This window comes from Perissodus microlepis, chromosome 20 (genome assembly GCF_051167445.1).
Source record: "Perissodus microlepis isolate ML-2025 ecotype Zambia chromosome 20, ASM5116744v1, whole genome shotgun sequence".
In the NCBI taxonomy this organism is placed as follows: domain Eukaryota; kingdom Metazoa; phylum Chordata; class Actinopteri; order Cichliformes; family Cichlidae; genus Perissodus; species Perissodus microlepis.
In genome coordinates this window covers 4,141,621-4,166,088 of record NC_140480.1, presented here as the reverse complement: position 1 = coordinate 4,166,088, position 24,468 = coordinate 4,141,621, and the positions used below count along the sequence as shown (strand labels likewise).

At 39.7% G+C, this 24,468-nt stretch overlaps 2 protein-coding genes across 2 annotated transcripts; one reads left to right on the top strand and one right to left on the bottom strand.

The window, feature by feature from the left end:
• The first annotated feature begins 1,062 nt into the window (after positions 1-1,062).
• gnat2 (guanine nucleotide binding protein (G protein), alpha transducing activity polypeptide 2) lies at positions 1,063-7,640 on the top strand. The gene is made up of 9 exons (XM_084916160.1): positions 1,063-1,371; positions 4,026-4,068; positions 4,473-4,614; positions 4,759-4,916; positions 5,031-5,159; positions 5,247-5,376; positions 5,465-5,618; positions 5,872-6,084; positions 6,398-7,640. The coding sequence occupies exons 1-8, from the start codon at positions 1,266-1,268 to the stop codon at positions 6,060-6,062; spliced, it is 1,053 nt and encodes a 350-aa protein (XP_084772286.1). The 5' UTR covers positions 1,063-1,265; the 3' UTR covers positions 6,063-6,084; positions 6,398-7,640.
• Positions 7,641-9,660: 2,020 nt separating this feature from the next.
• gnai3 (guanine nucleotide binding protein (G protein), alpha inhibiting activity polypeptide 3) lies at positions 9,661-24,468 on the bottom strand. The gene is made up of 9 exons (XM_084916159.1): positions 23,803-24,468; positions 17,353-17,395; positions 16,781-16,922; positions 16,540-16,697; positions 15,512-15,640; positions 12,898-13,027; positions 12,222-12,375; positions 11,656-11,865; positions 9,661-10,461 (listed from the first exon to the last, which is right to left on the bottom strand). Exons 1-8 carry the CDS (start codon positions 23,918-23,920, stop codon positions 11,675-11,677), a joined length of 1,065 nt encoding a protein of 354 aa, XP_084772285.1. The 5' UTR covers positions 23,921-24,468; the 3' UTR covers positions 9,661-10,461; positions 11,656-11,674.

The following is a 24,468-nucleotide window of genomic DNA, read 5'->3' as shown; positions in this document are numbered from 1 at the left end:
GATTGATCTTTGATGGATTTTATTGAACTAGTGTCACTGTCCCAGCTCACAGTCAGGAAGAGGCAGGGCCTAATTATCGTCACAAGAACGCCATCTGAAAACAAATGATCCAAAGCAAGAAGGTGAAATGAAGCTTTCATGTTTTCTTAGGGCGATAAACTTTAGAAAACCAGTCAACTTTTTAAACACCCTGTTGGTGTCTGAGTCTACACTCTGTCTAGTAACCTCAAATATGGTGTCCCGGTTTAAGTCCTCTAACATGGAGGGTGAGGTTGTAACACGTGCTGAATACTTGGCTCATTGACTTCAAACCATCAGCCCTGCAAGGATCATCAATCAATTCCTCCAATCCTCCAGAAACTGCACCTACAGTATCATTGCAGCTGTTCTTCAGGGTGTCCCACAGGAACATTTCTCAGATTGTTTAAAGCGTTTCAGATCCCCTTTACACACACAGATTATGTATCAAGGAGCGTACATGTTTTCACTGAGACCCCACTGAAGAGCATAGTGCACTGACAGTTGCTGCATTTAGCAGGTACCACACCACCTGGGATTTAAACGTCTTAACTATAAGAAGTTTATAAGACTTTAATGCTCCCCCTCCCTGCTTCTTCCGTGTGACCCAGAGTAAAGAGTCCAACAGGCAGGAAGGACTGCAAGGAGGAAAAGAAATACACATTTAACTACACATTTGTTTAAAAAAAAAAAGCATCGCAGTAAAAGCGTTGTCTACTCAGAGTATTTAAACATAGTTACCACATCAGTAAGTAGATATTACAGATACAACAGAATCTTGTATCTAAGATGAAATATATTATGCACGGCCATAATAACGCCATTGTTGTGGAATCAAGGTAATTTATTTATATAGTGAATTTTACCAATATGCACACAGTTGTTGCGTAGTATGTGAATGTGTTTATTTTCTCATTTTCTTTACATCATTCACCACTGCCCTCATTATACTAAATGGATTGACTGGCCAATCAGGAAGAGATACCTCGTAAGTCAGGCTTTAAGAGCAAGTAACTAAAGGGTGGATCTCTGCTTGCCAGAGCAGGTGAATTCATTTGATCCTTGAGAGAGCCATATCTAATCAAGCAGGGCCCGGAAGCTTCAGACTCCTCCTTCCCAATCCCCTTCCGCTAGAAAATCGCCTTTCACAACGATTAGTTGTCGTACCCAGATTTTCCGGCAGCTGTTCTCAGACAACCATCAAAATTTCCTTCCTTGAGGATCTTGAGTTTGAGGAGGAAGAAAGTATGGGTGCAGGAGCCAGCGCCGAGGACAAAAAGTCCAAGGAGTTGGAAAAACAACTCCAAGAAGATGCTGATAAGGAGTCTAAAACGGTCAAGCTATTACTGCTTGGTAAGTGACCTCCTGAATAGAGTTGTGCTGTGCATCCTAGACTGCAGGAGAGGAGAAGTGCTCAGACCAACAGGGTTTACCTGTTTTCATGGAGGATTCAGTAAAAAGTAATTTTTAACTTTCCATCTTTGGCTGCAAAGGTTTTGGTTTGCAGAGCAGATCCAAAGTGTTAAACAGATGCACAGAAAAAAATGTTTCTTTTAGTTTCAGACTGACTGGTGTGTGAAAGATAATGAATGTAATGTTACAAAAACACCTTAAAATGGAGAAATTAATTTACCTGCAGTCATCAGGTACAGATGAATGTCTTGATGAAGTGTTGCATATAGGAGCCATGTGATGGTGTTAAACTGCTTATTGCATATACTATATACTATATATATATATATATAAACTCTTTATTAAAAGATGCGAGGACTGTTAGAGCTGTTTCATTGGCATGAGGTCAGGGGAGGCGAGAGATAAGAAAGCAGATTGAACTTTTATACCCACAGGTCTGTGATGAAGGACATTTTGGAAATTGCAAGTTCCATAACTGAAAAGTAGAGCAAAAGCAAAAGCTTAGACTAATGTTCGCCTATCTTTACCACCTGCTTATGCTTATTATATTATGTTTAAAATACATTAGTCACAAAAAATGGCAGAATTTCACGTTTATCGAAAAGATCTTCAAAAAGAAAAAAGGAAATCTGTAAATACATATGCATGGAATTTAAAATAACATATTGCATTTAGAAATCTACTGGTGAAAAGAACTAATAATCATCTGACTTTTACTTAAAAATGACTCTTCACTTCTGATGGAAGGACATTGGTGCTTAAAAGATCACAGCCTTTGGTCTAAATGAATCACAGCCTGGCAGTGATATGTCAATCCTATTAACTAACCAGTTTAGTGCAGATCCACTTGGTGAGATCTTTGTTGACTTGCAGCTCGCACAAAATGTATAAAATGTGTTCTATTCTGAGAAATCAGCAAAAATAACTGACAAATTTTTATGCTTTTACAGGGGGAACCTAAGCTGTTCATTTGTACAAATTAGTCTTGAAAGTGGTTTGTGTTTTTCCTGACAACAATTTTTTAAAATTGCTATATCATTTGCGATTGAAAAGCTAGTCAGCGATTTAATATAGACTTGCAAGTGATTTACAGAGATGTTGCTTCTTCTGCTGCACATGGATCAGATTGTAAGGGAAGGTAAGAAGAGAGCCGTCACGTGGTCTCAGGGGGATATTGTGAAAACAGAAGAAAAAAAAAGACCACAGAGGATCCCAAACTCTGTTTTTATTACAACTCCACAGGCTTGCAGCTGATTTCAGTACCGAGCAACTTGTCTGCTAAATGGTGAAAGTAACAGCTGAAGCATTTTAGATGTCTTAATGAACGTTTTTGTGAAAATTTGAAATTTTGTGATGATTCTGCCATCAAGGAAGTAAACAAAAAATACACAAGCAAAAACGTAACATAAAAAACAAAAACAAAAAAAACTCAGTAGCAACAAAATATAGGCCTTGAGTGTAAAATTTTCCAAACAGTTTTGCATATTAGAAATGGCTATGATTTCACTGTTGATATTCTATATTTTCGTGGATTTGTATTTTCTTTAAAAAAAACAAAAAACAAACAACAAACAACAAACTACTTCTTCAAACGCCAAATTCATGCCACTGCAGGGCCTGCATGTGCAATTGCAAGGGCGCATGAGCTGCAGAGAGATCAGGGAGTATCTCATTGCATCCTGGGAGCTAACAAAAATGTATCTTAAAGTCAGTACCTTGTTACAAATTAGCAAAACAATGACTTCCTTGCTAATAACTTTCTTATGGGGGTAAGAAAAAATAAAAAAAAAATTAAAACAAAAAACAACTTCCCTCCTTTAGAGCCGCATGTGTAAAGGTTTTAAATGCTCAGCACTAAGTCTGTCCACGGCTTAAGTGATGTGGCTCAAGTGGGAGCAAGACGGTCAGCTTTGGGTGTCCTGTGACGCATAAACTCCTTCTGGCCTAACTTAGCTTACAGTATTGGAGGGAGCCTGATCTGCAGGGAGGCTTTTCTGCCGTCAATTTTACATAAATGCACGCCACTCATTATGTATGCATGCATGTACTTACTGCAACTTGCTGTCATTTTAGCTGGTTTCAGTGTTTTTATGTCAGACGTCCAACATTTGGTGATGTCTGCCGACAAAAGCTCAGTGCTAATCATTAGTGGGTGAGATTTGAAATGGTAATAATAATAATAATAATAATAATAATAATAATAATAATAATAATAATAATAATAAATAAGGGAGATTTTTTTTTATAGTTTAGCACGGGGGGAAAACTCCTATGAGAGCTGTGGCGTTGCTGCTTCTGTTATCTAAGCTTTGGCTAGTTCGGTGTCCTGTGTTAAGACAAAAAAGCTTTGCAAGAAACTGAGAGTCAGAACACATCAGAGATGTATCAATGCACATTAAAATTCATCTCCTCCACTTTGCATTTCTCATCCTACTTCTATTGTATTTTCTTCACTTACATATCAGTGCACCTGGCATTCTTATGCAATATATTTACATTTAGTGTTTTTATCTGCCCACTGTCTTGTGTTTGCAAAGTAAAATATCTTCATGGTATGAAATTTAGGATGTTAACCTTTGTTCTCTTTTCCACAGGTGCTGGTGAGTCGGGGAAAAGCACCATCGTTAAACAAATGAAGTAAGCGTTAAAATAAGTGCTGATGGTAGCTTTGAGTCATTCACTGTCACAGGTAGACAATGGGAGTTTGGAGTTTTTCGGGAGTTTTTATTAATCCCATCAGTCAGGAACTCGACCATTTGGCTAAAGCTCTTCAATCTATGTCTGTTTCATTTGCAGTGAAGCCCTTTACGAAAGCTTAACAAGGCAAACATCCGCTTACTAATTCGTCAGCACTTCTTTTGTGCACTTGGTTAAACTTTGGCAGTGAAACCAAAGTGAGATCACTAAGACACCACAAGGTGGCACCCTCTCCCTCTCGGCTGTTTTCTTTCTGCCCATCAGCTCAGTTAAAGTAGTTATTGTTGAGAAAGCTTTTTCCTGAGTTAAAACACTTCTGCCCCCACTCTTCTACTCGCTCGCAGGATTTTGCATCAAGGTGGTTACACAAAAGAGGAACAAATGGAGTTCAAAGCGATCATCTATGGCAACATCCTGCAATCTGCTCTGGCTATCATCAGAGGCATGGAGATGCTTGGCATTGATTTTGGCGCATCATCTGGACAGGTCTCAAGTTACACTTAAGAGATAAAAACCAGACATGATAAACTTGTTGAGTTCATTCTCACTGACATTAAATCTTGCACTATAAATATTCCAAGCACTTTGTCCATGCTGATGGAGTTTTATTCTGTGTGCACAAAACCACAGGAGGATTCACAGAAGCTGCAAAACTTGTCAGACTCTATCGAGGAAGGCACAATGCCTCCTGAGCTGGCTGATGTTATCAAGAAGTTGTGGAAAGACTCTGGAGTGCAGGCCGCCTTTGACAGAGCTGCTGAGTACCAGCTAAATGACTCTGCTGGCTAGTGAGTCGATGTCATACGTGTAAATCTAAAGACTCAGCTCATGCAGACTTTATAAATACAGATGATTTCATATACCAAGACTGACTGCTGTACTGTTTGTTCTGGAATCATCAGCTACCTCAATGAAATGGACAGAATCTGCAAGACAGACTACATGCCCACTGAGCAGGATGTGCTGCGATCTCGAGTCAAAACAACTGGTATCATTGAAGAGCAGTTCTCCTGCAAAGAGCTGCACTTCAGGTGAGTCACTGGGAAACTGGCTAAAGCTTACATCTCTGCGGTTCACAGGTACTTAGTGAGTGTGTTCTGACTTTCTGTGGTGAACAGGATGTTTGATGTGGGTGGCCAGAGGTCAGAGAGAAAGAAGTGGATCCATTGTTTCGAAGGTGTGACTTGCATCATCTTTTGCGGAGCTCTCAGTGCATACGACATGGTGCTCGTAGAGGACGATGAAGTGGTGAGTCAAGGAGTCTTAGTCCTAAGTCCTAAGTGACCACAAAGAAACTTGTCAGTGAGTAACTCTATGTTCACTCTAACTTTTATAGAACCGTATGCACGAGTCCCTCCATCTGTTCAACAGTATCTGCAACCACAGATTCTTTGCACTGACCTCCATCGTGCTTTTCCTCAACAAGAAGGATCTCTTTGAAGAGAAGATCAAGAAAGTCCACTTGAGCATCTGCTTCCCAGACTACAACGGTAAGATCGCGTGCTTTGGATGTCAGTTATACCTGTGACATGTGGCAGGCTTGAAGAAGGAGAATTTAGCAGTAGGCCACATCTGTCAGGCAAACAGTGAGATGGACTGGTACATGGCACCAGAACACAAATAGCAATAAAGAAGGAAAATTAACTTATAACGTCAGCTGCGATGCAAATACGTCACCTGTCGCGTCATATAACACAAGTAATTATTCTGAACCTTCTCCCCTGATCAATTGCTTTCTTTTAGGCCCCAACACATACGATGATGCCAGCAACTACATCAAGTCGCAGTTCCTGGAGCTGAACATGAAGAAGGGTGTGAAAGAAATCTACTCTCACTTGACTTGTGCCACAGACACAAAAAACGTGGAAATTGTGTTCAACGCTGTGACAGACATCATCATCAAAGAAAACCTTAAGGATTGCGGTCTCTTCTAAGCAGCTGCAGAGTGGAAAGAAGGTACGTAGCGAGCACGCCACATTGCTCCCAGAGCCTGTGTCAGTGAAGACTAATAGAGTCAAGATCAGATCCCAGCTTTATCAACTTAACCGCATCATGTCTGGCCATCCTGCATTGCCAAGCAACGGCATGAGAAATAATCAGTTTGGACCAATTGAGGCTGTTGAGGATGAGGAAGATAATCAGAAGCAAAAAGCAGTTCCTTAGTGGCTTGATATGATCAGTTTCACATTCCAGAAAAGACTGACAGTAAAATATTTCATGTATGATTTATGAGAATTAGTTCATGTTTATCACTTTCTCCACTTTGCAGAAATTCCTCTCCTACCTTAACCCCTCATATATTGGCATTAACTAAGGAGCGCTAAAGATGGAGCACAAGGGATCCTCAGATTGTTGTGTTTACACCATCGCTTCCATGCTAAGACACGACCCTTGACTGATCCTAGCACCTCATCATCTCCAACAGTTACACACCCCTGCAACACAGTGCATGTCCAGCTGGGTTGAAGCAAGTATCAAGCACCCATATCAACATCGTGGACATACAGCTTTCTACAAGACTCTTTCATTTTTCTAAACTACGCTATTTTTCTCACACCAAAAGCTGAAAGTTTGAAGGTAAGAACTGGAAATAGTTGCTGATTCCATCCTTTGACTTGTGTGTCATGAGTTTTATTTACTATTAAAGCCAAGCTCTGTAAAATAAACTAAATAAAATAAAACAATAACTCTGGGATTTATAAATATTTTGAATAGCAACATCTCAATTTTATTTTATTTCTTTTTTTTTTTTGAGTACAGTAGTCTCTGTGGTCTTGATAATTAAACTGTGTAAGTTGCTGAGCAAATATCCCATTCCCAGTGCAAAAAAATGTACATGTAACTACATAGTGTTGATGTATTCATTTCGCTTAACATTTTAATGTGATGAATAATTTTCAGGACATCAAACATGGTAGAGAAACTTTGTACATAAGAGTAGATAATGCATTATATTTTGAAAGATAATCTATGACAGAGGGAAACACTAGAGGGACGATGCTTTATTATAAAAAGGGATTGAAAAATCTACAGAGTTTGTCCTTTCTTATGAAATGTAGAGGCATGAAATAAAGACGCATTAACTTCACCTTTGTGTCCGTGTCTTCGTTGCAGAACCACACTGTCACTACAGTATATTGAATTAGCGAAACAGACATGCTGACACTGACAGACCAGCTTGGGCTGTTACTTGTAGGGACAATGCTGCTGTTATATAATTTCCCTAATCCAGTCAAAGGGGAAATGGCAGCGTAAGGAAGTTCATTAACAATAACCCTATTGAGAGAGCAAAACAAATTAAAGCGGTAATTAATCTGCTGGGTGAGATTCGCTCTAAGATTGTGCAGGGACGGATACACGAGGCATGACAGCAAGCAAGGGCAAAACACAGTGTAAACAATATCTGGAGCTTAAAAGAGGAGCTATGGTTTGACTTGAGTGAGCGGGATTGCTTCCTTTTTTGTCTCTCCGTGATATATTAGCATTTCCAAATCAATGGAGAGTATGATTCTGTTCAAACAGCCGGAGAATACCAACAGATTGTTACAGATAAATATCACATTATTATCCTCCCTATAAATTAAAAGGTTTTGTCAAAAGTTTTTTTTTTTAACAGAGCAAGGGATTTTCAACATAGCATTTCTAAACATGATAGTTTTCTTTCAAAAGCATAAATTAGGTCTATTTTCACACAATAACACAATTATTTTAGAAAAAAATACCAGGTTCAATATTATTAGCCTGTAAAATCAAGTTAAAACTGAAGATTATTGTCCAGTTTATACACAGTATAAAAACTTCAGCAAGAGTTTTTGCTGTCACAAAGCAGGAGATGGACATGCAAAGTTATTGCAGTTTCCAAGTGTCAAGAATCATAAAAAAAAAGAGAGAGTGGCACCCAAAACAGAACAAGCCTGGCAGAGGTAGGAAGCAAACGATTTCAAAGACTCTGGAAAGAAAACTAGTGAGGAATGTGTCTAAAGACCCCAGAACAACTGCCAACACACTCATGAATGATTTAGTCAAGTTGGGAATTGTAGTCTCAACTAAGACAATCACTAGAGCTCTGCACAGGAATGCACTGCATGTGAGGCTTGTAAGGCTGCAGACCAAAAACAATTCTACTTCTGCAGAAGAGACACTTTCAAGTAAGACTGTAGCATGCTAAGAACAACCTAGAGAAAGATTATAATTTAGACTCTGGTAGTTTTTGGTTTGTGTGAAATAATTTAGTTTCTGTGTGCAAAGTAAAATAATAAACATCTGCAGCTGTATTGGAAACTGTGTTAAAAATTTCCTTGCTCGGGGGGGGGGGGGGTAATAATTCTGTCCTCATCTGTATGTCATTGTCACTAAAGCCAAGGAAAAGATCAAAGTGATGTTCAATTATAAAGCAAAAAAAAAAATTAACTATTAAGAACACACGAGTGAGTCATCGCAAAGCCTTCTTAGAAAATATAACTGATTCTCAATTTTCTTTAAAGATTAACAGCTCTGGCTGGAACAAATGAGGCTGAGTGCTGCAGGCAGTAAACACAAGTGGAGAGATGGACCAATACATTGTTGGCTTTAGTCTGATGTTACCTGCTGACAACATGAAGTTTTAGAATGTCACAACCTATGTCCTGCAAACTGAACACAAAAAATTGCACATTTTGGCTCAAAGAGTCTTTTCCTGTGTGCTGTCATGTTGACTCGTAGCTTGCATCTCATTTGAGTTTATTTCATGGTTTTAATCTCAAGCAGAGACAGCAGAGAAAGACAATTTGAGCTGTTTTGTGTGTGCAGCAGCTGGAACACACTGACCCTCAGCTCCAAACATACAGATGTGTCGCCGAAGTCTAAAAATACTGTTTCCAACCTGAATGACCTCAGTCTCTGCTCTGTTTCGGTGAGAATATGACTATATGGTTTACAGTGGATAGCATCTGGTTAGTGTTGCCTGTTATTTTTGTTTTAAACCAGAAGAACATTCAGACAGCTTTGAGCTATGAGGTTAAAACAGGGCCAGTACAACTGCTCAGATTTCAAGTGAGCTATACGTCCATCAGACACCTGCCTAACAATATACAGCTCTGACACACTGGACATAAGACATCTGCAGATGTATTATGGTGTTCTTTGGGTCCTGTAGACTGCAGGGTGGGTCCTTTTTGAATCAGGCTTATTGTTGTGAACTTCTAAGACGTTTGGAGGCTCAAAGGATAATTTAGGTGGTGCACGCTGGAGGGAGGCTACTTCCTTGATCCTTGGTCTGCAGCAATGTTTTTAGGTAGGCGATACATGTTGACATAGCATCTATATGAATCCCAGGATCCAAGGTTTTACCAGAAAATGTCATCACTTTACCTTCAGTGGTTTTAATCATGTGGCCAATCAGTAATAACCTTTGATGAACTTTGCTTTTGGGACCAGGCTGTGCAGGACTGTGCTCTACTGCAGAATATACAGCAGCAGTCTTCCTAAGTTTTCAGTCCTCATGTACTGTGTGCATCTAAATGCCTGCATCAAACTATTATCCCAGTTTCACAGTTTAGTTTTTATATTTCTTTACTAGTATTCACAAGACGGTACATCGACCTTTTAAAGGCTACATAATATTTATATTGCAAGATCAATGAAAAACAAAACAAAACAGCACATCAAAATCAAATCCCTTCACACACTGATTTCAATAAAGATGTTCAGTACAATGTGTTCATGTTAAAATAAAACAAACAAACAAACAAACAAACACCTATGCAGATATGGATGTGGCTACTGAGTTCCTTAGACTTCAGCTAACTAATCCCTGACCCAACTGCTTAAATTTTATGCTTGACATCAAACTAATCACAAAAAACTTTGTACTATACATAAGATATGTCATTCATGCATCCCCCCAAAAATGGAAATTCTCCATAACTAAAAGTAAAAATTAAAAATAAAATACAACAGATGCAAATATTTAGTAACGTAATGTGCCACAGCTAAGACAAAACGCAACACGATGGTGAACAGAATAAACATTTTAGCCATAAAAACTGAGAAATGAAATGATGGATCTGATGAACAGGCAATCAGTTTTGGTCTTTGTGCAGATGACAGCGAAACTATAAACCCGCCTGAGTGATGCAAAGATCTTAAATATGACAGGGATCATTTCACACGCTTTGCCCACTTTCATCCTCTCAGAGCACGCCACATCTTAAAAATCTATTAAGACAAAAGTGATAACAGTTGCAAGTCCCAAAGTTAATGCAGTTTAGGTCCTGCGGCGTAGTCCTTAGTGACGCCTACTTTTGAATTTTCCCTCTGCAGAAAAGGTCCCAGAAGTCCTGATTGTTCTGAAACCTGCAGGGAAATGAAAGGCTATCATTAATAGTTCAATCAGGAACATTATAGTAAAAATAGGATTGTTGTTCTATCAGCAGTCATTTATATTAGCCAGTATGGCTCTGTTCTGGGACCTCCCTGCAGGTATAAACAAAGACATGGAAAGCACCTGGTGAAAGAGAGAGAGCAGCAACAGCAAACCAGAACAGTTCGAGCATCAGTGACAACAGACATGACATTTATTCAGACAGAAATGGCACGAATAGCACTAAATGTAGGAGGTAGGTTTGCAAAGCGGCTTGCAGAGGCAACAGTAACTGTTTACTGCCTGCCAGAACTAGCATGCTCAAGGCTACAGAACACAGCATGTTTAACTACAAATACCCTAAACCTACTGTAACCTGAGTGGAAAGTTAAATTTGAAGAGTCCTAATGCATGAATTAAAGTTAAAACCTTTTGTATTTTCATTTGTGGAGTAAAACTGTGGAGTATATATATATATATATATATATATATATATATATATATATATATATATATATATATATATATATATATATATATATATATATATATATATATATATATATATATATATATATATATATATATATATATATATACACACACACTCACACAATGTCCAAAATAAAAGGTTATCATCAAAATAATGTAATTTAAATTAACATTTATAAGCTGCTTGTAACAGGCAGGGGTTTGACCCCCGGTTCCTCCAAACTGCTTTACATCCACACGCAGACTGAAGGATCCACTGGAGGAAGATGCTGGACCTTGAATTTATTGACTGCATTTGCATTTGCAGCTGACTTGCACCCAGTGCATCCATCATCATCCATCATCTATGTGAGTGTGTGCATGATAGATGGATATTACCACCAGCATTTTTTTCACATATAAAAACTGTATCGATATAAGGCGTCGGTCTACCAGATCAGTTTTTAAATTGTCTGCTGCGCTCATCTGGAAGGAAACTTATCCAGGTCATGAAGTACAAAGCATGGAAAAGTGAACCGCAAACCTATCTCAGCACAGAATTTTCAAGGTCCTGTATGTTATACTTACGGATGCACTTAGGAACACACCAATCTCAGCCCATCCAAATGTACCAGGAGGATACATATAATCAATAAAGTTACCTCAAATCTTCAAATGATTATCTTCATATTCAAGCATTAATTCAGCATGCTGACCTGAAAGGCAGCCGTAGCTTCAGTAGAGCCCAATCTCCGTCAGGTTGATCTTGATGATGACATCAGTTACTGCGTCAAACACAAACTCCACATTCTTGGTGTCTGTCGCACATGTACGGTGTGTGTAGATATCCTTGATGTCCTTTCGTTTATTCAAGTCTTCGAACTGGCACTGGATATAATCTGCTGCCTCTTTGTATGTGCTCTCACCTACAGTGAAAGACAATAAATTGTCTAAGAAACATCCCCTTAACGATCTCTAGATCACCTAATTATACCTGCTTTTCTTTGTAGAGAACATCATACACAGACTGTCTGATTAGGAACAGTCTAGTTCAATTATGCACTTATTTAAAAGAGTATAGTATATCCAAAGCTTATTTAAGACAACCCACAGCTTAAAACTTTATATATATATATATATATTTATATTTATATAGAGACAGAGCATGTTAAACAGTCCCAGCTCGGATGCTGCAAATACATAAAATACAATAAAAATACAATAAATATTTTCTCAAAACATTAAAGCTTACACCATAAACTAATATACAAGTTTGTCTCACCAGTGTACTCGGGGTAGCAGATAGTAAGGGGACTTCTGGTGATCTTCTCTTCAAACAAGTCTTTCTTATTGAGGAAAAGGATGATGGAGGTGCGGGTGAACCACTTGTTGTTGCAGATGGAGTCGAAAAGCTTCATGCTCTCATGCATCCGGTTCTGAGGAAAGAGCAGATGTGACTGTGACCCTAATTGGCATTTCTTGCAGAGGACATCTTGACCTGACACAAACTGAATATCATCAATCTGCTTTGCTTTTAGGGTCCCGTCGAGCACTGAGAAACCCGACTGGCACAGTGCCGGTTAGTGCCAGCTGGCGTCCACCCCTTGCTAGTTATGTTGACCTGAACCAACAGCTCTGTGTGAGTCATGAACAAAATGTACCACATGTACAAACAGCAGTGAAGTAGGCCAACAATAGCGTACTTTACTGTGCTTGCAGAAAGTGCAGCCAATCACTGACACAGACAAACCACAGAATCTAGTTCACTGTCACACTGTGTCGGCTTACCTGCACATTTTATGTAAGCGGAGCCATTATTAGTGTGGTTAGCAATCTTTCCCTTTCCTTCTATCATAAGATATGTAAAAAAGGCCAACAGTGTGCCAACAAGAAAACCCTATGTTTTATGATTTATAAAGTGGACCAGAATCGGAGTGTACGCTTCACAGTGCACTTACCATTTCCTCATCCTCAGCCAAGACGAGGTCATAGTCACTGAGGGCCACACAGAAAATGATTGCAGTGACTCCCTCAAAACAATGGATCCACTTCTTTCTCTCTGAGCGCTGACCTCCAACATCAAACATCCTGCGTACACATGCGCAAACACAGATTCAGTTACTGCATAAACATTCTCTTTCATGCTCATATTACAGTTGTGATGTCTTTTTGTGTGTTTTCTACAAGGATGTGCACCAACACACACACACACGGGGCACGCTGATGTCTGCACTCTCACATCTCATGTCTGTGCCTCTCCCTCCACCTGAGTCCCTGAGAGGCAAGCCGAATCTATACTACAATTTTCAGCTGAAGCCGAAATGAAATTAGAGAGCACCGCGTTTTTCAACACCAATCGAGTGATTACACATTTTTAGATCCTGAGCATTTTTATGGGATTACAAATGAAGGGAGGCCAGGAAGGCTATTACACTAAATGTTTTACCAATATTTATAAGTACAGGATCTATATAATGTAATAATGTGAAAGGACTGAAGCGATGTAATTCCATTAACAGCCACAAAGGTGGGTCATCTTGAGCTCAACAGCAGCAGCATTTGTGAGTTATGTAAGAGGTCTAAACCAGGTCTATGATTTTGTGAAAACAGCATCCTCTAAGCAATTTTATTTTTCAATCGTGTTTTATCAGCATTTTACTTTTGAGTATTTTTGATGCTGTGACTGCAAAGACGTTTCATTCCCAGGTGAGGCCTGTTCTCTCATTATTCTATAACAAATTAAGCACATAAAAGATGTGTAATTGAATCCAAGTGTTGAACTCGGATTTGATAGCTGTTCCCTGGAACTCTCAATATGTCGATGCAAATGAAAGAGGCCATCGTTAGGCTAAAAACAACAACAACAAAGAATACAGCAGCCTGCGTTCGACTCCAAACTTAGAAGCAAGTCACTTACCCCGCTTTGCTGTATGCTCTCCCTATCTAATCTAGTCCTATCTAATGAATAATCCAAAGAATAATCGAATTAAAACATAATACAAAGCTACTAGAGACATAGTAAAAACTATAAGAATGGTGAAATCCGGGTGGTGGTTTAGTTCAGTTGGATGAGCAGGCAACTATATGCTGCATGTCTGAAAGCAGCCATCCAGGGTTTGAGTCCAACCTGTGGCCCTTTGCTGCATGTCTCCCGCTCTTTCCAGTCAGTCTTCACTGTAGCTGTCTGTATATATATATATATATATATATATGTGTACATATACGTGTGTGTGTGTGTGTGTGTAGGGTATATTCATCAACAAACTTCAACGTGTCCAGAACTCTGCTGCCCGTATTATTACTAGGACTCCCTCTACTCACCACATCACCCCTATCCTGAAGCAGCTTCACTGGCTCCCGGTTCAACTCTGCATTAATTTCAAAATACTCCTCTACACATTTAAGGCTATTCATTCTCTCTCCCCACCATATCTCTCTGACTTGGTACAGATCTCCATCCCATCCCGGTGCCTCAGATCCTCCTCTTCTCTTCTTCTTTCTGTTCCTTCATTTCGTCTTATTACCATGGGGGGCGGGGCTTTTAGTTGCTCTGCCCCTCGACTTTGGAATTACTTACCCCCTGACCTCAGAAACATCAGTTCTTTCCCCCTTTTTAAGTCCACCCTCAAAACCCACCAGTTCAATATTATTGTGCTCATTTCCTGTTTTTATGCTTGTCTTATTTTTATCTTATAATTATTATTATTGTTGTTGTTGTTGTTGTTGTTGTTGTTGTTGTTGTTATTATTATACAGATATAGGATCAAAGCGAGCCTTTTTATTTGTAAAAAGAAAAAGGAGCGGACTGGCCAGCTCAGCGACACCAAAAGACCTGAAACAGGTCACAACTAAAGTGCACAATGACAGAGTTATTTCCATGGTAAAAAAAACCCCAAACATTTGGCAACATCTAAACAGGTCAGCAACACTTTTAACGAGCTAGCTGTCAAGGTCTACAATCGAGAGACACCTTTAAGAATGGAAAAACAGAGGGTTTACAACAAGGTGCAAACCACTGGTTACACTCAAGAACATGAAGGGCAGAACAGACTTTGCCGGCAAACAAATTCTGGACAGAAGAAAACAGGATCAACTTGTCCCAGAATGATGGGAAGAAAAAAGTATGGAGAGAAACATAAAACATGCTCTGTCAAACAGAGTGGAGGCAGTGTTATGGCATGGGCATGTATGGGTGCCGCTGGAACAGGCCCACTAGTGTTTACTGATGATGTGATTGTTGATTGAAATAGCAGGATGAATTGCGAAGTGTACAGGGCATTGCTCTCTTTAATTAACACAAATACTTTTTGTGTTATGTAACTGTTTCACACAGGGAAGTCTTTTTGCACTCGACCATTACAATTTACATAAAAAACATAAACAAGAAAAGCCTAAAAATAGTCATTATTTCCTGAAGTAGAATCAACTCTCTGTGTTGGGAACTGCTCTGTTGAGTCTACAATGAAGACATCTAGGTAAATGTTTATAAATATAGTAAACCAGTGTAGACAAGAGCTGCTCAATAAGTCGCCCAAAGGAGGCCCTTTGTGAGCAATATGAAGCTGTACTAACTTGAAGTTGAGTTCTTTGAACGTGAAGTGAGTTTCAACGATCCCGGTGGTCTTCACACGTGTGCGCAAAACATCCTGCTGAGTTGGGATGTAATCTGTCTGGCAGATTCTCTCCATTTCGTTCAGGTAGCTGAGGGACAGAAAAAAAGTAGTATGCATTCAGCAGGGTGTAAAATACATTTTTAGACTTTCCACAACAAAATATCTGCTGAATACACTGCTGAAAATCTGTACATACATATGATATGTTTGTTTGTTTGTTTTTTATTTTATTGACATAGCCAAATATTTCCAAAATGCTAGTTTAATGCAGAGTAACAAATGTTTGGTCATGTGGAGATCATCCTGCATGCACACATCTGAGGACGCCACAAAATGATACTAAATATGGGCTCATATTTTCGTGGATGATAAACACTGGCTCCTTTTGGGTTGAGTATAAACAGTCTAACTCTACAGGCTCTTCTTTTCTCATAGTGTGGACACAGAGTCACGACAGCCCGCCTGTTTTGACAACAAAGAGAGTGTGTCCTTCACGCTAAGCTACGCTACGTTTTCTTTTCAGGACGAGTGTGATCTAAACGCTACAGAAGCACAAAAGAACCTTGAGCTTTATCCTCGTCTGATTGGTAATTAAAGTCTAAGCTATATTTAGCTCAAACTTCCCATCAGGTGTTCTCATTCTGAGTTTCACTTTAATAACAAACTGTTTTGCCCAAATGCCTTCAAGCGGAGGGCTGCAATTTCCATTTGCCTGTTTCTCCTTCGTTTCTCGCCCTGTTTCAGGAATGCAGTCTGTTGTGCAACAAGCCGACACAGGACGTCGATGAACAAGACACATCTTGCCTTTCTGTGTTTCAAACATGAAGCAGGAGAGCAGCTTTTAGTCAAAGCTGTCGCACTCCAGGTGACGAAGAAAATGCAATGATAAAACTTTTCTTGAGAAACCGATTTATATTGACTGTGTTATGACTGCAGTCGTCTGTGTGTCAGCTCATCTAATATCTATGTGGAGAAGTGAGTGCTCACTATGCAGCCGAGTCGTTGAGCTGGTACTCTCGAGATCGATCGAAGCAGGCCTGAACTCCAGCATCGCTCCACAGCCTCTGGATCACGCTGGTCAGCTCTGCGGACATCACCCCTTCGTCTGCTGAACTCGCCAGGGTAAACAGCTGGCGAGCGTCATCCTGGCAACACGAATAACTGCTCACATCGTAAAATTCTCTCTTTGAACGTCATCTTTTATGTCGACCCAGTGCAGTTAGCTTACCGCTCGCGCCTCGTCTCCGAAATCTATCTTCAACTGGCCCATTGCCCTGATGATGGCCATGATGGACTGGATGGTGTTGCTGTACACGACCACTTTGTACTGCTTGCACTCCTCTTCTGAGTAGCCATCTTCGTGAATGATCCTGACACAGACACAAAATCCAAACAGGATTTTAGAGCTCGTGTAAATATTTGACAGTGTTAACAATGTGGCCTTAACAAATGTGGGGCAAATTGCACATTTGGAAAGTTTAATGCTTGTACTGTCATTAATGCTGGAATTTGAGCTTCACTGAGCATACAGCATGGCTAATGTGGGAACTGGGGGGCTCTATTCAGGCCCTGCCAGGCTACAACCGGCCTCTGAAGCCATTGTTTAAAATGTTATTCACAAAGGCCCTGAGTGGAGCGAAATGAGGCTCCAGATCTGCTTTCCCATAAAAATGTGCTGCAGCTATACGAGGAGCTGGGACTGTCTTTCACCAATGTAGAAAAATAATAAATAAATAAATAAAATAAATAAATAAAGGTTTCTTCCAGGAAGAAGCTTTTGATACACAAGTTGTAACTTACTTCATCTGCTTAACTATTGTGCTTTTCCCAGATTCTCCAGCACCTGAAAAAATGGACAGTATTTACTGAAGGCAAACAAATAAATAAATACAAACATGAAAGCTACTACAGAATGTCTTACAGTCTAGTCCCCTGTCACATGGATCACACCAGCTTTTCATAACAGCTGAACTTAATCCCATCTCATTTAATCATACATCCCACAGTGTGTGGCATGTTTGCACCAAAACCACCAGGAAAAAAGCTTCTTTGTGATGAATTACAGAAACCAAACTGGACCCTGGGGGGAGTGCAAACAGTCATGTAGTACTCACTTGCTCGAAATCAACTGGCTGCACCACTCAGCAGTTTCTCAGCGTGAGCACGTTCAATTTTCCTTCATCACCGGAAATAGACAGTCACCAACGTCATGTAGAGGAATGAGACGCTAACTGCTTACTGCAAACCGTAATAGCCCAGATAACAGTGTAGGAGCACAGTGAGTCGTTCGATGAGCTGGTGCACTTGATTCAAAATAGTGGGAATCTGCGACAAACAATGAACTGATGGCAGTGGTGATGTCAAAGCCGCACTAAGCTTCCATTATAATAAATGATACCGTAATGATGATGAGTAGGGAGGGATTTCACATGAGCAATCATTATAGTATTTCTACAATAATCACCCAAACAGGAAACAGTTGTCACGCTTCTGGCTGAGACTGTGTTTTTCCACTGGAGAGACAGTCCCAGATATCACGCTGGTCTGGGCGTTTGAGAGCAGTTAGGCCATAAAAATACAGAATATGAATCAAACAGGATGTCAGCAAGTTGACCCCCCCGTCCCCTCCAATAACAAACATAAACTTGTTTTCTGGCTCAAATCCAATGTTGCAGTATGAGAGGGGATGATCCTTTTCTCTTTTTTATATTAGATAGATAGATAGATAGATAGATACATACATACATACATACATACATACATACATACATACATAGACAGACGAACATTATTCAGTCACCTAGATCCACCTTTCCCTGCTTTTTACAGCTGACTGCACCTGTTCTTACACATGTTATGTGTGAGCGGACCTGACAAAAGACACGTAAGGTGCATACAATAATATTTTAGTCAAAACAATTTCATGTGTTACCATAAGTGTTGAGAAAGCTTCCCAATAAGCGTTGCACAGAATATAACAAAGATGAGGGCACGCCAGTGAGAGAGTGAGGGGAGAAGCCAACAGGGAAAATATTGTCATCGTCATCTGAGCTCTGTAGTCACTTCACAAAAGGTTACATTAACGTAAAAAAAGAAAAGAAAAGGAAAGTAAAAAGATTATTGTAAATGTAACTAAATGTTTTGAAATATGGGCGACTGCTTTCTTCCTTAACCTCCTAGGACCTGGCGTCCACATATGTGGACATCACATTTTGGGTTATTTAGACCAAAATACTCGATTTTGCTCTACAGGGGCCTGATATCCACTTACGAGGACATTATACTGCTACTGTTCTATCAAAATTTTAAACTAATATCCTCATTTGTGGCTCTCATTTTTCTTAGAAACAAAAATTAGGTAAAAAAAAAATCTGGTAATTGTTTGTTTTTACATTCATCAGGTCCCAATCAGCCCAAATATCAAAGAGAAATTAAAAATGCATGCAATGGAAGAGTTCGGGTCTTAGGAGGTTAAAACACCCAGTAAGCTACATTGTCTTAACACAATGAATCCCTCAAAATGAGACACATTCCCATTGCCAGTCAGGAATCTACAGCAGATGAAGTTTGTCAAGGAGGCTCAGAATACAGTATCGTGTTCAGATGGACGGCCAGCAAGAATAAAATCCATGAATTCTTTGGTTAAGCTGTCAGCAGCCAGAGAGATGTATGCTCATCGGGCTCATCAGACAGAGGGGAGAAGACAAAGTGTGTTGATCCCACTTCTCAGTTCTGTCAGCAACCAGTTCTCTCATTCATGGCATTTTTGGCTGATTGTCAAGCATGGCCTGCTGCCAATTAAAAAACCAACTTTACACAGGGAGCCAGAAACACAGGCAGGAATTAGGCTCCAAACCAAGCCTCATTTAACAACAATCTGAAATGCAGATTTTTTTTAAAAAAAATGTATGAATCACTGTTTGTGGTCAAATAGGAGACTGTTCATTGGATGGGTTAGCTGGCTCTAAAGTTTTGTGGTTTTGAATAAAGCACAGCAGCTGAAGTCCTCTTTGTTCTTCCCATGAACTCTCCTCTTCCCGTACAGACAGGGAGTGAAGGGCACTGCCTGGAAAAATCTCTGAGGTCAAAATTTGACAATAAATCTTTCCATACAATAAGAGTTTTGCCTGAATTTAGTATTATAGCGCCACATTTTTCCACCTGAAGTCAATCCTCGTATATCTGCTGGTAGGATTTGTGTGTATCCAAAACCCACATATGTGACTTCATGTGGAATCTATTTTTAACCTAGCAGCTTTATTTTTTCCCCAAACAACAGCCATGCTGTAGTCTATTAACCTAACAGTGGAGAAAAAATAAAAGGTAACCTAACACTTGTGGGCAGTAATGGCTCAAAAAATACAGTAAGTAGATTTGCTGGCAGAGTTTAGTTCTGTCTTATCTTTTAAATCAAGGTACAAAAAATCATTGCAGACACAAAGGACAGCGCACTGATGGAAAAGCTGCCTCATTGTGAGAAAAATGCCTCTATCCAGAATGTGACCCAGAACACAAACAAGGGGGGAAAGCAGGAAATCAGATAGAGAAGCATGAAAATCATCTCAGTCTTGATCAACAACCGCAAATGTTCACACAGTGCAGTTCCTGTTAGTGGAAAATATTCATGTTAAGTGAGGTTAAGTGGGTGGTGCCTAAAAAACAAAACGTTATTTCAGGGTATTAAGTTACACTTTGTCTCTCCAAAAAAAAATCACAGACAATATCTTTACCTTTGATTATCTTTCTGATTTACAACCACAGTTACAATAATTGACAAATTCATTTGTTCCTTTGAACTGTCAAAGCTGAATCATGAATAAACACTTTCTACAGTTTTATGAGGAGATTTTCCACCATCGTTAAAAACTGTGTAATTTCCGAACAGCGCTATGTTCTGGCATCCTGCTGCGTGATGAAATTAACACTCACTGGCCACTTTGCTCTTTAACAAAAATATCGAATCAGCTGATCACATGGCAAGAAGTCAATGCATTTAGGCACACAGATATGATCAAAATGACCTGCTGACACTCAAACTGCGAATCGGGATAGAGAAGAAAGGTTGTTTAAGTGACTCTGAACGTCATGCGTGGTTGTTGGTGCCAAACTGGCTGGTCTGAGTGTTTCAGAAACTGCCGATCTACTGGGATTTTCCTTCATGATGATCTCTAGGGTTTACAGAGCATTGCCCAAAAAAGAGAAAATATGCAGTGAGTGGCAGCTCTCTGGGCTAAAATGCTTTGTTGATACAAAAGGTCAGAGGAGAAAGGTCAGACTGTTTAGAGCTGATAAGAAAAGCAACTCAAAAGTAACTCAAATAATCACTGGATACAATCAAGGTATGCAGAAGAGCACGTTTGGATACACAACATGTTGTACCTTGAAGCAGATGGGCTACAGCAGCGTAACACCAATGCGGGTGCCGTTCCTGTCAGCTAAGAACAGGAACTTGAGGCTACGAGTCATACGACCTAACCAAAATTGCACAATAAAAGTTTGGAAAAATGATGATGAGTCTTAATTTGTGCTGCAACATTCAGACAGTAAGGTCAGAATTTGACACACTTTTTTTCACACTTGTTTAAACGCGACAGCCTTCCTGAGTACAGTGGCTGACTCTATCCATGCCATTATGACCACGGTGTACAAATCTTCTGATTGTTCATTCCAGCAGAATAATGCCCCAGGTCATTTCACAAAGCTCAAATCATCTCAAAGTGGTTTCTTGAACATAACAATGACCACTGCACTCGAATGGCCTCCACAGTCTGCGGATCTCAATCCAACAGGGCACCTTTGGGACGTGGAGGAAGATTTACATCATGAATGTGCAGCCATGTGATGCTGTCATGTCAATGTGAACCAAAATCCCTGTGGAGTGTTTTTTTAGCACTTTGTTGAATCTGTGGCATGAAGAATTAAAACAGGAGATTATACCTGCTACTAGCAAAGTGTACCTAAAGAAGTCTTTGTGATATATATACAGCTTTTCTTTTTCAATTCATGATGAAAAGAAAACATTCTCTGAAAGGTTGTTTTGTTATAAGATTTTTCATTTTCTGATAAGCTGTTACTTCGAGGCCACCAGAGTGCGTTGGCTAAAGCTGCTCTAAGTGATATTGTTACGTGAATAAAACTGTGTGTTAGACAGCGGTCTCATATAGTGACAAACAACATCTTCCACCTCTCTCCTTTAGTTTTACGACCCATAACTCTTCTTCTGCCTTCTTCTCGCCTTCTGACTGGCACTAGAAAGCATGCCTCTATCACCCCAGTTCTTATTGAGTTGCATTGGTTACCCATAAAATATCGCATTGAATTTAAAATATTGTTGCTCACCTTTAAAATTATAAACAATTTAGCCCCTCGTTATCTTGTCGATCTTCTTAGTCTATATGTCCCTGGGCGAGCCCTCAGGTCTTCAGCCCAATTACTCCTGGCTCAGCCTAGATCTAGACTTAAATCTAGGGGTGACCGTGCTTTTGCCCTGGTTGCACCGAATCTGTGGAACAACCTTCCTATCGCTATCCGTGCGTCAGACTCCGTTTTATCTTTTAAATCCCATTTAAAAACTAATTTATTCAACATAGCTTTTCCATCTAGTTAGTGTCCCTATTTTATATTTGGTTCAATTTCTTATTTATGTACTTTATCTTTTAGCTATATCTGTTCTTAGTAACTTTGTTCTTATATTCCCTTTTATTGCTGTATAATTAGTGCCCTTACCTTACCATATGTGGTACTTTGTTAATAGTCTTTTATTTATTGTCTTAATTTTCCTGTTTTTATTGTAAAGCACTTTGGTGTACCACTGGTCTTTTAAACGTGCTATACAAATAAAGTTGTATTGTATATAGTTCATTATATTGAAATGACAGAGATTAGCATTCAGTATGAGTGTGAACAGCAAAGTTAATATGTTGCTCATCTGGGAGCGTTTACGATATGATATTTTCTGTTATACTAATACTTTAGGCAAGGTCAAACACAGTAAAGGATGTTTAATTGTCTGGTTGGTTCACTTTCTGCACTGATAAGTCTTTTTTTTTTTAAACAACAGATGGCACAAAAAATATCACGGAGTTGTCTCTCTGCTCAGTTTAGAAACAAAATACCACAAATCTGGGCAGGCCCAGATCAACAGACTATAAACTTTTAATGGAGCTTTTTGATGTTGATGTTCTCCTTCTTTTTCCAGAATGGAAAACAAAAGAATCTACCCTGTTGTCTCAAGTTTAGGCAAGTCTGATGGTATTTACATGAATATTTTAACAGACATCATATTCAATTACAGGATCTTTCTCTGTTCTAACACATTTACACCATGAAATACATCCACAGGCACAGAGAATAAAAACACTAAGCCTTGTTAGACTGGGCTAATTTAATACCCCACACCCACAGTGACAGTGTAACAATACAGCATACAGTTATAGCATGCTGAAATCTGCACACACTGTGAAGATAAGGCCTGACTTTTTGTGTGGTCGGCAGGATCCTCTGCCTGAAATTCACCACAGCAACAAACTGCTTTGGCTAAAGACAAAACGATTCTAAAAGAAGTTAAATTACTACATTTAGAAATGACTAAGGTGAAGAACACTAAAAATATGCAGACCTTAAATAATGAGTGGATTAACTGATTGGGTTGCTCATTCATTTAACTGCATATGCAGGCATATCAGTCTTGGTGTGGCTGCAGGCTGTATGCACAAATTACCAGTGCAGCACAGCTCATCACAGGTGGACACTTTTATCCATGAACTTGTGATAATGTCAAGCTCAGCTCTTTCAGAAGCTCCGATACAATTCATTTTAAATGCACTTGTTCTCAAGTACCAGAACAGACTGACCCCAGACCAGCTTTTACCTGCAGCTCTAAATCTGTAAGCACTGATGTAAAACAGACCCGAGGCAAGTGACAACACTTGTCAGCTCTGGGCAAGTACTCCCAATTTCAGCAATGCAACACAGACAGAAAACCAGTGAGGTGGCTAAGGACTTGCATTTGCCCTCTCACCACCAACATCTGGTTTACTTCTGAAGGAAGAGGAGAAGCGATGAGCCGCAGCTGCTTAAAGCTGACAGGAGGAGGGGGAGGGAGGAGTGTTTGGAGTCAACCTAAAACCTAAAACGATCCCACACTAAAGAAGTGAATATTAAAAGTGGACTTCTCATACAGTCATGTGATGACACAACATCTGCTGTACATAAAAAAAGAGAGAGAGAGACTGTAAATAAAGTTCATACCGAGTAAAAGTAGTTTCACTTCTTTGGAGGATTTGTCTCTGTCTTCTCGCAGGTTTTTATCAATCATTTTACTCCTCTCCACCGCAGCTTTGTCCTCGGCGCTGATCGTGCACCCCATTTTTTCCTTCAAACTAATTCTTAGGTGACGGACTGTGGTTTCAGCAGCTCATAAGTTGAAAACACCGTCCAACGAGCTCTGAGCTCGGCGTGAGCTGAAGTTCCCCAACGCAGGGCGAAGCCGAGAGAGAGAGGGGGGGAAAGGCGTTGGCACAGGAGCCTCAGTCCAACTAAACCCACAGTCTGATGCTGCTGAGCTCGCACAGCTCCAGGCCATTCACTACCAGGAGACTATCAAATATAACTTTTCAAATAATAAAATACTTTAATCCCATTTATCGGCACTTACGGCTAAAATCATATAAATAAAAAGAAAGAAAGTAACTATGAAAACTGTGTGAAAATCAGGAGCCAAATCCAGCGTTTCCGGTAAAAAAAAATTCCAATAAAAACTACCAAATGTTCTTTTTCGCCCCCGAAAAAGTGACTGCAGCACAGCGGAGCGTCCAACCAGCTGATCCAGCTGCGGACCAAGAAAACCCTGCTGAAAAGGGAAAATTGACGCTCACCACGGGGCTGACGGGAAATGTAGTCAACTCCATTCAACCT

Bases quoted from the DNA above. Each gene is read 5' to 3' on its own strand.
- gnat2 (XM_084916160.1), top strand. From the start codon at position 1,266: ATGGGTGCAGGAGCCAGCGCCGAGGACAAAAAGTCCAAGGAGTTGGAA. The intron at 1,372-4,025 runs GTAAGTGACCTC...TCTTTTCCACAG, and splicing joins GGTCAAGCTATTACTGCTTG to GTGCTGGTGAGTCGGGGAAA. The intron at 4,615-4,758 runs GTCTCAAGTTAC...ACAAAACCACAG, and splicing joins TTGGCGCATCATCTGGACAG to GAGGATTCACAGAAGCTGCA.
- gnai3 (XM_084916159.1), bottom strand. From the start codon at position 23,920: ATGGGGTGCACGATCAGCGCCGAGGACAAAGCTGCGGTGGAGAGGAGT. The intron at 16,698-16,780 runs GTAAGCTAACTG...TCGTGTTGCCAG, and splicing joins TCGGAGACGAGGCGCGAGCG to GATGACGCTCGCCAGCTGTT. The intron at 15,641-16,539 runs GTGAGCACTCAC...TCTGTCCCTCAG, and splicing joins CTCAACGACTCGGCTGCATA to CTACCTGAACGAAATGGAGA.